General features: G+C 41.9%; 1 protein-coding gene across 10 annotated transcripts in view; it reads left to right on the top strand.

The window, feature by feature from the left end:
• LOC146662077 (uncharacterized) overlaps positions 1 to 7644 on the top strand; it is a 93254-nt gene extending 85610 nt beyond the window's left edge. For 7 of the 10 annotated variants that reach the window (XM_085418494.1, XM_085418496.1, XM_085418500.1 and 4 more), the window contains 2 exons: positions 1730 to 1832; positions 4733 to 7644. In XM_085418494.1, coding sequence (XP_085274620.1) covers positions 1730 to 1832; positions 4733 to 5116 — 487 coding nt within the window. In that variant the 3' untranslated portion in view covers positions 5117 to 7644. The remainder of the gene's footprint in view (positions 1 to 1729; positions 1833 to 4732) is intronic. The other 3 variants (XM_085418490.1, XM_085418492.1, XM_085418497.1) reach the window with 1 other exon arrangement.
• The last annotated feature ends 5236 nt before the right edge of the window (positions 7645 to 12880 follow it).

A 12880-nucleotide genomic window follows, 5' to 3' on the forward strand; every position in this document is an offset into this window, starting at 1 on the left:
GAAAGCGTTTAAATCATTTGAGGAAAATGTGTAGATGTGGCGCTTTGGATTTTATGGAATTGGCTTGTGGTTAAAGTTTGTGTCTTCTGTTATTTTTTTTTCTCCCCCTTCGCTGTAGCAATGGAAACTCATGGAACTCGTCTTTCAAGCGGCATTCAAAATTTGAAAGATCAAAGGAAATTTCTGCATTTCTCTTATTAATGTTCTTTGTATCATCATTAGGGTGTGAAATTAAAAGATCTGCAAGGGTCAGTGGCAATTATGTTCAGTTTATAAATGTCAGGAAATTAGGTTTTCTCACTTATATTGGCCAAGCTAAATTAGTTAGTTGGCTAATATGCAGGGACTCAGATTATATTTTGTCAGCTGGGGAATGTATGGATTGGTTTTTTTTGTGTTTCTCTTGCACATATTTGGGGGAACTTATCAAAAATATTCATGTTATCTAGATATATTTATAATTGTAGTTTGTTTTTTGCCATTAAAAAATTGTGTCGTTTTTTTGGAGCAACCATTTCTTTTGTTCAGTCTCGAAGCTACATGCTATAACTCAGAGTTGTATGATGATCCATAGAAATGCAAAATAATATTACATCCATATAAATGATTCAAAAATCAGAGAAGGAAATAGTCAAGAGATTGCTGGGTACCGTTTTTAAGCAGCGTTATAACTATCTACTGTTTTTGTTGTTGCCTTTGTTAGCTGCAAATGCACGGGAGCCGAAAACAATGTCAATTCAAATATTTGTGTCTTCCTCAAGTGTCTTCCACATCTTAAATGGTTTCAGTTGCGACTAATAAGGGCAAAAGTTTATGACTGCGTGTGTGTGAGCGTGCGCACGGATCTACAGGAACAATGGGACTATTTATTAGCGTTTCAATGAGTGCGTGCATCTTCTCAGTTGAGGCAAAATGGGACCATCTTCCCGTCCGCTGCTCTGATAGAAAATCCCAGCTTGCTCTTTTACAAGAAAATTAACATTGGGGAGGTACAGTGGTACTTTAATGGGCTAAGAACTCTTCAATAAAGTATTTAGAAGGTTTTTTTTTTCCAAATGCTAACTGGACAGGTTCACTGGGGCATGAAAGAAAGAGCGTAAAGCGGGGGCAGCAAGCTCTTCAGCCCGTACAGAGCACCATTATCCACCGTCGTTAATTTAATAGACATTCCTTAGACAGCCCTCGGTCTGAAGATAGGAGACCCTAACATTTGTTTGTCATTTCCCAAAACGGTTTTAATAAACAGTTAAAATCTTAAATGGCTTCTTGTACTCTTAATGTTCCCTGGCTGCGCTTGCGTTTGTTTTGTTTTTGTTTTTTGCTGCTTTGTTTTTTTTCCCCAGCTTTATATGCACTTTCTTATATAATTTAATGATTTCTGGAACCCATTTGCTCACCCATCTTTGAGTTTAGTAATAAGTTATAATGAAGATAGTTATAATGAAGATGATGCACGCCAACTTCTTTATGCCGCAGATTTCCGAGGACATTTGACTGAAACTGTTCAGTCAGGCAAATGCATGTCATTGTGCAAGAATAGGTAGAAGCAAGTGTAAACTTAATGTGCTTTTTAAGCTAAACTACAGACAAGGCAGTTAAAGGATCTGCAAGAAGGAAAGAGTTTTGTTATTCTGTTTTTTCTCTCAGACCGCTAAACTCCCTGTACTGTTTTAAAGAGTTTATTTTTCATGTATGTTTGTTTGCCTGTGTGCATACACTTGTGTTGCAGCATGGAAAAGAAGGGCTGCGTCGCTCTAAACCTCAGCAAAATCGAGGACATGCAGACCAGACTGCAAAGCAACCTGGAGGCCATCGGAATGCTAAATCAACAAGTAAGTGCTCGTCCACACGCACGCACACAGACACACACAAGAACACGTACACACCGGGTCCTGACAGTCCTTTTACCCGACAGATACAAACACACACCCACACACCGGCCCACCTGCTGTTGAGCTCACACAGAAGAGGAAGCTTTCATGCGTCCAACTTCAAACACACAAGCGCACTTACACAGAGGCGCACGCAGACATCCATTTCCTCTTCCTACGATAAAAGTGAAAAATCGGCAGCGGGGTGGGGTGCGGGATGTAGGGGGGTGGTGTGGGGAAGTGGGGTGTGTGTGTGTGCGGGGGACAAATCGTATCGGGAAAAGGCAGTGACGTTCCTTTCCACTGGTAAATGATTTCCCTTTCATGAAACTGAGAGAGAGATGTATATCAATACAGCCGTGCTGATCTCTCCATGACAGCATAGGGAAATGGCCCACTGTGATAAAACAATGTGGGGGAAAAAACACAGAGGAATATTCTTGGGAAATGCTGACATTTTTTACTGTGTTGAGCTTCACAAGAGTCAACAAATCACCAAAGAAGAGACAAATCAAAAGTACTCCTCAGCCCCCTCAGTTCTCCAAAACTCCAGGGCCTAGGGAGCGGCTCACCCGACTTTTGTTAGTTTGTGAAGTGGCCTGCTGATTGACGGGGTATGACAAAAGCTGGTACTTGTTGAAGTTTTAATGCAGTGTTGTTTCAGTGAAGAGCAAATGACATTAGCTGTGGGTTTAGGATAGAGGAACATGGAGAAACGCAGAGGAGAACTCAGACAAGAGAGAAAGAGAGAGGTGTTGTTTAACAGGTCAGGTGTGTAATAGCACCTCTTAATCTCTAGTGTGAATCATTACACACATCGATCCAACATGGACAGTATACACACACACATACACGCAGGCAGTCAGGAAAGGAGAGGATGTAAACACCTCACTCTGCAGTGAACACACTTGCGCGCGCACAGAGCTATCAGTAAAGAAGTTGAATGGAATGACTCAGATTATGAAAGGCGTTGGGTTACAAATCAGGTCTGTGTCTCCTTGAATCAGTCGTATTTACTCATAGTAACAAACTGGTTTGACGCCGTCGCTTTCTCACTCGCCGAAAGGCATTATACGGAGCACATATGCATGATTTCCATCCGACTGTCAAGCCAATTTCATGCAAACTTTTGAAACGTCACAGAAAATTAACAGAGATGAAGACGAACACGAGAGGACTAAAAATCGAGATTCTTTTCGAGACTCGATCAGCAGCAGGGTATCGTTCTTCTGATGATATCCAGGTTGTCTCGTGGCTACACGCGACAATTAAAACAGGCATTAAGCAGCTGAACAGTTTTTATGCAACTCTTTTATAGTTCTGTAATTGCCATAATTTGCATTAAAACTATACAAACAGTGGAAAAATACACACGCACACATGCTTAACTCCCTTCACCCCTACTTATACACATCCTTGTGTCCTTTTCATCCACATATATGCACACCAATTCACCCACGGAAAGTTAAGGTTGAGAAGACAAGCTGTGATTTTTAATTTCAACCCCCCCGCCTTACAATTAGAAAAGCATCCAGAGCCACAAAAGATGAGAAAAATTAAACCGGTCGCGTGCAGTTAATTATAAATGTCAGACTCTGTGTTTTTCATCTAGAATTGTTATTGCTTTTGGCATGACTGAAAATGGACGTGTTGCAGGAGGTTTGCCTGTTGAGGATAGTAAAGCATCTTATGATCGTTTGACACGTCGACATGCCATTGGTTCTTCGAGGGTTAAGCCTAAGACCCGTGCTCAGAGTTTATTGAGCATGTGTGTGTCTCTCTGTGTCTGTGTGCATGCGTACGATGTCTGGACGGGTAATATTAGCAGAACCATCCGGAAATGTGTCTGTCTCATCTCCGTTTGTGTTTTTCTCTCTCCTTCACGCACACACACACGCAGACTCACACATGGCCAGACATGTTAATGTGACATCATTCTTTAACCGTAGTTTTTACACGCACACACTTAAAAACAGATGTGGATGAGTGCAACTGTCATTACCCGATGAGTCTTTTTTGTCTTTACATCCTTTAATTTCTTATTTTACTCGTACTCACAGCTAAAAATACATTATTTCATATCTTTTTCTCTCTTTTATCTACCTTATTGCAATTTTTAGACTGGCACATTTTGCATATAATTACCGAGCTTTTACAACAATATAAATGCTTTTATTTTTTGTATTAAAAGCCATGTTTTAACTCACACTCCACGCTGCCTTTACCCAAATGTCCTTGTCACACACACACACACACACACACACACACACACACACACACACACACACACACACACACACACACACACACACACACACAAATAAAACAAAAAATCCTCAATTTAGCTAGTCTATAATTGTGTTTCAGGGAGCCCAATCATGTCCTGACGATGTGCGATTTGTTTTGTGTCACGGATGATTTTGTGTCAAATCGACCTCTAATGATCGCTCAAATTGGCTGTTTTCATGTAGAAATTTACACTGTCGCATGACTCCCTCTTGCAACCATTTCAAACTGTGAACACAATACAATCCTGAACCCCACCCCCCCACCCCCTTGCAATTTTCCATTTGCATTTCTGTTTCAACAGGCATGAAAGCGACTGTGAAAGATGATGAATTAATCACATAATGGAATGTCAGTTACTTGATGAGCACGATAGCTGTTCACTTTTGATGGTTGATATTTATTGCTAACTTTGATTCGAGTTGTGTGATTCCACTGCTTCGGCTAAAGGAGAGCCGTGTTTTTTGGAAACTTCTCAAAAATGTGCCACTGTTCCTTTGGCTACACAAACATATTAATCTCTTTGTCTGCACATGTGCTTCTCTGTGTATGTTTCTTTCTTTTTTTCTCTGTAGTTAGGCAATCTCAGTCAGGAGAATAAGCGGTTGCGTAGGCAGCTGGAAGAAGAGAGGTCCATGCATAGACAAGTGGAGAGGAGTGGGCCCCTTCCTCCTCCCCCTACAACCACCATCCACCTCCCACTCTCTCTCAGTGTCAGCCCTCCTATCTGTGCCTCCCTTCCCTCATCCCTGGACCTGCCCCGTCTTCTGAGTATAGTCCCAGTGACAGGGGACACTAATGGGACTCAAACCAAGCCGACTACAGTCGGAGTAGGGAGACCAGGTGAGTCCAAGGCTTCGGATAAAGCGTCCTTGATTAGGCCGTCTTCCAAGTGCGCTTTCTCCGCCTCTGTGGAAGATGCCGGGTCTAAGGGGACAAGCAGGAATCCGGCAAAATGAAGCCCCCTGAAGACTTTGACCTGCCATGGCTTTTGACCTTCAGCTTCTCGCTGGGGAGCATACCCAGGATGAGGTTAATGTCCTGCAGGTCAAAGTCAAGTCCCACAGTTCTTTGTGCCTAAGGGGGCGCTCGGAAACAGAAAATAATGGAATTTCTTCAGCCATATTTATAAGGGTACTGCTGTTCCATGCAACGATTTATGCCAAGAAAACATTCACACTGACAGATTACTTAGATAGACTTAAAATTATGATAACTGACTGTGTCCTCAAAAATGTTTCAGTGCTTCAAGCAATTACATCTTCAATTAATAATATTATTCTGCAGCAAAACTGCAGCAGTGAGCACAAAATCTCAAATGCACTTATTTGAAAATTCCCAACAGTTCACTTGAGCTATAACCAGATTTTTGCACCTTAAATGCACAAATGAACTAATCAAAACAAGAAACTTAATGTAGATAGAGTTAAACAGTAGATCTGAAGATGAGTCCCGCTTGGATAAATGAGAAACAGCACATGATCCATCCACAGGCGTGGTTCAGACGTTGATGTAAATGGCAGTAACGCAGCCTCTGATTATGCTCCAGCTGTGCACGTGTCCCGCGTCTGCTGCGGTGAATGTGGCCGTGCGTCTCTATGTTTGAGTACATTATGTGTCTGTGTACTTCTGTGTCTCTTTGAGAGACTGTGGGTGAACGCGTGCTCGCGTGATTGGGTGTATTAGCTGTCTGATATTATGTTTTATACTTTCAAAACTGTTTATTGATTTTTTTTTCTGTGCCCCGTATTGTGACGGTAGCAAAATAAAAACACATATTTGCAAGCGGCTTTATATTCCTCCCCACTTTTGTTTTGCATGTCAGTGTGCCAAAAATATATTATTTCTGCCAGTTGGATGCTTGTACTGTAACAATAACTGGCAGTGGTACTCGTTAATTAGGCTTTTGTAAAAAAAATTATACGACTGCTGAGTCAGGCATCGACGCTGATACGGGTAAGTACCTTTCTAGGAAGTAAAATCGTTCCATTAAAAGATCTAAAATGAGTTTGGGACCTGGGATAACATGTAGATCTATAGGGCACACGTTCCTCTATTCATGTTTCAAGTGTTTGAATAAGAGCAACTCTCATTCGCACAAATAAACCCTCGCAGAGGAAGCATGTGCATATCCAAAGTTATAAAGAGGGAACACTGTGATAATGAGAATTCTAGGAAAAGCAGGTCTCAGGCCACAACTAGCTTCTTCATCTTGCCTTTCTCTGTCACCGTGTCCACCTTCCTGTCTTCCAAACCCACTTTTTCTTTTTTTTTATCCCTCATTGGTTCTTTATATTTATATATATATATATAGCGGTTGTATAGCTGGTCAGGATGTCATACATTTTAATGATTTCGAACGGAGCTGCATGTCCTTGTTAGCTTTGTTTTCCTCATTTGCCATGTCACACTCAAAAATATCCTTTTTTTATGTGCAAACACACACGTGTGCACCTACCCACACATCCACACACGCATATTCTTTTCACAAACACACACACTTTCACAAATGGCACAGTCATTAAAAATGAAACCACAGGCTTTTTGAAAACTCCCAGGACTGAGGGAAAAGTCAGCAGCGCGGCGGTGAAAAGAGTCCCCCTGGAAACAATGAGGAGAATGATCATTTGTTGTTCTTGAAAACCCGGTGAGGTTTCACAGAGGTTAAGCTTCCCTTTGATGTGTTTTTAACTCGTTTCAGCTCTGTGGAGGGATTAGTCAGCCTCTCTCACACACACACAAACACAAATGCACACATTTACGCACACAAGTACATGCAGGCTCTTAATTTCCACACCATGAGCTCTTCTCTCACAAAGACAGAAAAGCACACTACGGTCTCCTTCCTAACCTAATTTTATCAAATGAGCATGTGTGGTACTTCACTGCTGTGTGTGTGGTCCCTTGGAAATCTGTGGTAAACCAGCAAAATATTGCATGTCAGTATTTTTTTTTTTTATCCCAAATTAGCGTCGGGCTGTTAGTGAACAGTATGGGCCCTCAACCGCAAGAGAGATTTTAAAACAAAAAACAGAGAGAAGTTGAAGATAATCTTAGCACTCATTACAGTGTTTACGACTTATTATTTGATCCCCATTTCAAGATACAAATGATTGGGATGCTAGTGCCCATGACATTTGTGAGTGTATGCTCTATCAGCTCCAGTCTGGGCTTCCCTGTAGGTCTCTGCATGGTTGCCTGTGCTAATAATCATACGCAAATATTGTGTTCAAAGCTTGTCTGGTAAGCATTTGTGGTACAAGAAGCTTTTGCAGGATTTTAAGAATTTATTTCAGCCAACTTGGAGCAATAAATGGGTGTAGATAGACCACACCTGAGCAACTCAGATAGAGCCTTAGCTCTGCTAATAAACTCAACAGGAAAGGTTATTAGTTGCCACAACAACACATCTGGTATTTTTTTCACCTTGTGAGTTTGTGTTACAGCAAAAACCTGCTGTAGCAGAAATCACGAAAGAGATGGTGCAAACTATGTTCGCGAGTGTTTCTTTGTAAGCTGACATTTTGTCAAAATTCATTCAATAACATTTACAGATGTGTTCCTCTTGGATAACTTGATTCAATTCAATATTATTATTAATGGCTTGAACAGTAGTGGCATATGTGCCCAACCCTCTCTGATGTCTATAAGCACATAGTCGGTTAATTGAACCACTGTCTGCTGATGGGCTATTTAGCCAATCACTCATTTTCATTCAGGCCAAATTTGTTCCATGTCTAAATATCATCTCTTCAAGTGACTCATTAAGCCCCGCCCTGAGTCACTGTCAGGGCTGTGGATTCACTGTGGTAGTGTAGTGTAGGCCAGGCATACTGCACCCCATCTGAGTTGAACAAAAGTCCGAATGACCTCCCAGGATTCATCAGGCTTCTTCTTGTATTCTTTTGCAAAGTTCAACATTATCGTTTGAACCAAAGAGCACAAAAGCGTTTTTTCTTTGTCGTCTATTATTTAATGTCCTTCGAACTGTCTAAGCTGTCACTGAAACTCAGATTTCCATTGATCCTATATTAAGTCTGAAGTCCTTGCTCTTGTCTTGTCTGGTTTTCACTGCTAGTTTGTACATGCAGCACATTCTCCAAAGGTTTATTTTAGGAGGAAACCACTGTGGCCGTGATAGTTGGTACTGTGGCCCATTCTGTACCTCCTAATTACTGCTGTAGATGTGTGCTTTAACTCATTGTTAATTGATCGTGTGTCTTTCTGTATGACCTTCACACTTAAAGCCAATCAGAGCAGATTTTTGGCAGTTCTTTCAATTCATGTAGATGCATTGCACAGATTTAATACAACTATGGTGTTTACATGACAGTTTGTAATAATCAGGCTTATATGAAATATACTTTCTTACATGTGAAAGTTACCATAGTGTATTAGCTTTAGTTTCACTGAATTTATAAACTGTGGTGTTTGAGTATTCTAAATATAGTCTTGTTTTAGTCATTCATAAATGAAAATATTCTACTTGTCAGCTTAGAAATAATCCACTTATTGAGAGGTGATACAGCTTTAAATGAGTCAACATTTAAGTGACAGTGCACAGCGATGTACTCGCTTATTTTGCATACTAAATATGTATGACTTGTAGACTATAAAATGGCAATAAGCCTACATTCAAACTCTAACTCTTGCTTAAATGATAGTATTCCTTGGTATTCCTTATTCCTTGGAAAAAGGGAAAAACCTGTGTTCGCTTTTTCTAAGGACTAATTACAGTCATGTAAAAAATATCTATTTTGTCCGATGCAAGAAAAACAGAAAAGAGAATAAAGCTTCCACAAAGATGCAGTTGTGATGCAAAACTGTCCAATAAAAACTTGCATGTGTAAGATATTTCTGTACTCAGCAGCTAAGATAATAAACATTAAACCATACTTATTTCAGCGCTGGATTCGGATTTTATTCACATCATGTGTGGCACTATTGGGAACTGAGGCTTTTGCATTGCCAACATCATGCTTTTATGTTTTCTGTTGGACAACAGAAGACCACAAACATCGATTTTACAGTCAGCTGTTAACTGTCATGATCCTGGGTCTGCTGACCCAGCGTTTTGTGTTTAGTTTATGTAGCCTTCAGGTTTCCTAAGTTTATCATTATCATGCCTAGGTGTTACTAGTTATTTTCCCCTCGTGTTTCCACTATGTTAAGTCTCCCCTGCTTTCATGTATTTTATGTCTGTGGCGTATGTTGTCAGTCCAGGTTGTCATGTTTATATCTCACTGTGTTTCCTGTTTTATTGTGAAGAGGTCTGGTGTTCTGTGTTCATCATGTTCAGTTTTACTCTCCCACTGTGACGTCATTATGTTCATGTGTGCCAGCTGTTTCCCCATGTGTTCCCACTTCTCTCGTCATCCTGTGTGTATTTAGTCCGTGTGCTTTCAGTCATTTGTTGTCAGGTCGTCTGCTCGTCCATGTCTCATCTCCAGGTACCCATGTCAGTTCACTATGGTTAAGGTTTTTCATGTTTTGTTATTAGTTCACCCAGTTTAGGTTATTGTTTAGTTTTCACCGATGCCCTATTATTTTGTACCCTCGTTGCTAACCTCAATAAACGGCTTGTTTTGTTAATCCACACCACGTTTTGGTCTGCGTTTGAGTCCTCCTCTGCAACACATACGGTCTGCCCCAATCAGACCGTGACATTAACTCAAGTATCCCAATGCTACTTGTTGTCAGGAAAAATAAAACAACAGTTTTCTGACTAGAGAACTTTTTAAATTAGGCAATACTGAGTGTTCCCAGATTGTCGAGCTAATCTGGGATGGGCGGGGTCAGTGGGGATGGGGTTTACAACATATTGGAGTCCAGTAACCATTTGTCTCTTCTTTACAGTGTGTGTTAAATTGTATAATTAGCGCACAGTTTCTTAAATCATGGCCACAAATCTGTTTTGTAAGGTTCCTTTTTGAGTACAAATGAATCACTGTGTCAAATTTCAAAGAAGCCCCTCAAGGTGTGGAAACAAAATTCGTTTTCATCATCGTCAGTTCATCCTTGAGTCCAAGTGAACGTTTTTATAATAAAATTCCCCGCAGGCGTCTGATATATCACCTTCACGAAAGCGGGACAGATGTGAGGTGACCCTGAACTAAGACCTACAAAATGCAATCAGTTCATCCTTGTGAACCGTTTTGTCGAGTTTGAAAAAACTTTCTCGAGGAGTTTAAGAAATGTTTCCATGAATGGCATGGACAGCTTGAAGACGTAATACCTCTGGCCACAGCTGTTTGTGGAATAATATGTTTATTAAATTTATTGAACTACCAGAGACGTGTAACCTTGAGGTGTACAGCTTAGCGGCCATGATGTAGGTACAATTATTATTGCGTAGCAAATAGCAGACAGCTTACAAAATATATTAATGAAACTGAAATGAAAACTGGTGCATCTTCCATTATCTACTTGGTTGCCTGGAGAAATATATCTTACAATTATTAATTAAGCTCACAAATGAAGAGGATCATGAATGTTGTGCGTATGCTATTAGTCAATGAAAGTGAAAAGCTGCCCTGTTTACCGAATGCACAACTAACTAAGAAAAAGAACCAATATTTTGACCACAAATGGCCAAGTTGACAATATGAGCAATGTCTCAAAAAGTTTTACCCAGAAGTGAAAGAAGTAGTAAGAGGAAATGGAGGAATGTGCGACAGTAGGAGCCCTAGCAGGAAGGAGAGATTACAAGGTAATATGAGGCGAGGAAGCATTAAGGACTACAAGGAAAGGAAAAAGGAAGTGTAAAAGTAGTGAAAGAGGGATGCATGAGGGAAGAGACTGAAAGAATGTAGCTGGGGATTTGGGGAGTAAGTTTGGGACTGCTGGGGGAAACCAGAGTGAACGATGGATGCAGAGGGAGACTGACAAAGGAGGCAAGGAAAGGAGGTGCTGGGTGTGATTTAGAGAGCAGAGAGGTTGGGATGGGGGAAAGAGGAGAGAAAAGAAGAGGCAGAGGAGGAGTAATGGGACGGAGGAGTAATGGGACATTTAGAAAGAAAAGTGAAAAGTGAGAGAAACCTGTGACAAGAAGTATGAGAGATGAAGGAATGAAGAGACGCTGGAGACTGAGCGAGGGGGAAAGATGGGAAGGGAGCAGAGGGAGAGAAAAAGAAAGAAAGTGAGTAGTGTGAGATTTGGGGGTATATATGGAAGAGAGAGTGCCAAAGAAGAGCATATTGTCCTTATCGGCCTGCTCCAGAAAGCCTTCTCCCTAATGGGGCTGGTGTGAAGGGGAAATGAGGACTAGGCCTGATGCTACCTGATTAGCTATGGGCTCAAACACACATCAAAGGCTGGGAGGAGAGGAAGGAGTGCAAGGTGTGTATGAGTGGTGTGTGTGTGTGGTGGTTTGTGGCTGAAGGTGAGTCACCATCACCTCCTTCAGCAGGACCATGAATGAAAATCACTCCCACTTTCCGCACACACACACACATGCAGACACATGGCCATTTTCTTCAACCTTGAAAGGGAACGCTGCTCTGAATAAGGAGATCCTCTGAATGAGGAGGGGACAGAAGAGGAGGAGAGGGAGGATGGGGGATGAGAGAAAGGAGGGGTAAACAGATAAAAAGGCAGCGGGAGGCGTGGATGGGGTGGGGAAAGAGAGGGAGCAGGTAGGAAAGGGGAAAAAGAAAGGGGGGGGGGGGTTGGAAGGAGACATCAAAAAGAGTCATCACGCTCCACATTAGCGAAATAATGAAATTTGCCTTTTAGCTAATGACATCTCACGACAGCTCTGTTTTCACATAAATTACAGAAGGCCGGATCGTGTCTTACACCTGCTACCTTGGCGAAAAGCTCACAGACAAACACGCACCTACCACCGGACACAAGGAAGCCAACCGGAATGATCAGTGCCAAGGCGGCGAGCAGTCAGCGTCCCTGTTTGAAATTCAACACTCTCGGAGACCTATATCCCATTTCTATCCCACACCCTGAATTCATTACTGCCACACACACTCACACAACTATAATCATATTCATCACACTCACCTCCCCTACCTCTCTCCCTAAATTCTATCCAAGGGAGCCCCCAATATAGAATCAGCAGCCGATGACCTTCATTAGTCTCCTTTTTCCCTCCCCTCTCTTTCTCTCTCCCCCACATTCTATATTTTTTATCTCTCCCTTTCGCTGTGTACGTTCATACATGTGGCCTCCCTTTCGGTGACTCCTCTTTACAAACACTTTGGGTCATGTTTCTAATTCTCTCAATTCTCTCATGTATTCTTCTACACACTGTTTCCTATTCCTTTTTCTATATTCCCCCACTCGTTTTTTTATCTGTCACTCTTTTCTCATTACTCCTGCTCTCTGTTTCATTAGCATACAGAGTAAGAAGATGGCGCTGGGGGTAATCTGCGTGAGTCACCAGTGACAAAATGGAGGGCGTCATCAGAGGTCGCGGCGCTGTCATCAGCCGCCAAACCTCCGCTGATGCCTGCCTGTCACACGCTCACGCTCACGCGGGCATCACGCGTATTTGCAGCGCGCGACACAGAGAGAAGGAAACATGTATCTGTAATCAGGTGTGACAGATCACAGTGTAAATGCTACAATCTCACCTGACAGCCACGTACACACGTGTGGCGTTTGCGTCGCGGTGCCCCCCCCCCCCCCCCCCGGATGCAAACAGGCATTGACAGGTATCTGAGTGTATTCGGAGACTCACACAATAGCGGCTTTAATGAACACAGCCGGTT

The sequence above is a fragment of the Rhamphochromis longiceps genome, linkage group LG9 (assembly GCF_057381845.1).
Source record: "Rhamphochromis longiceps isolate RC_006_pf linkage group LG9, R_longiceps_female_GT1.1, whole genome shotgun sequence".
NCBI classification, from domain to species: Eukaryota; Metazoa; Chordata; class Actinopteri; order Cichliformes; family Cichlidae; genus Rhamphochromis; species Rhamphochromis longiceps.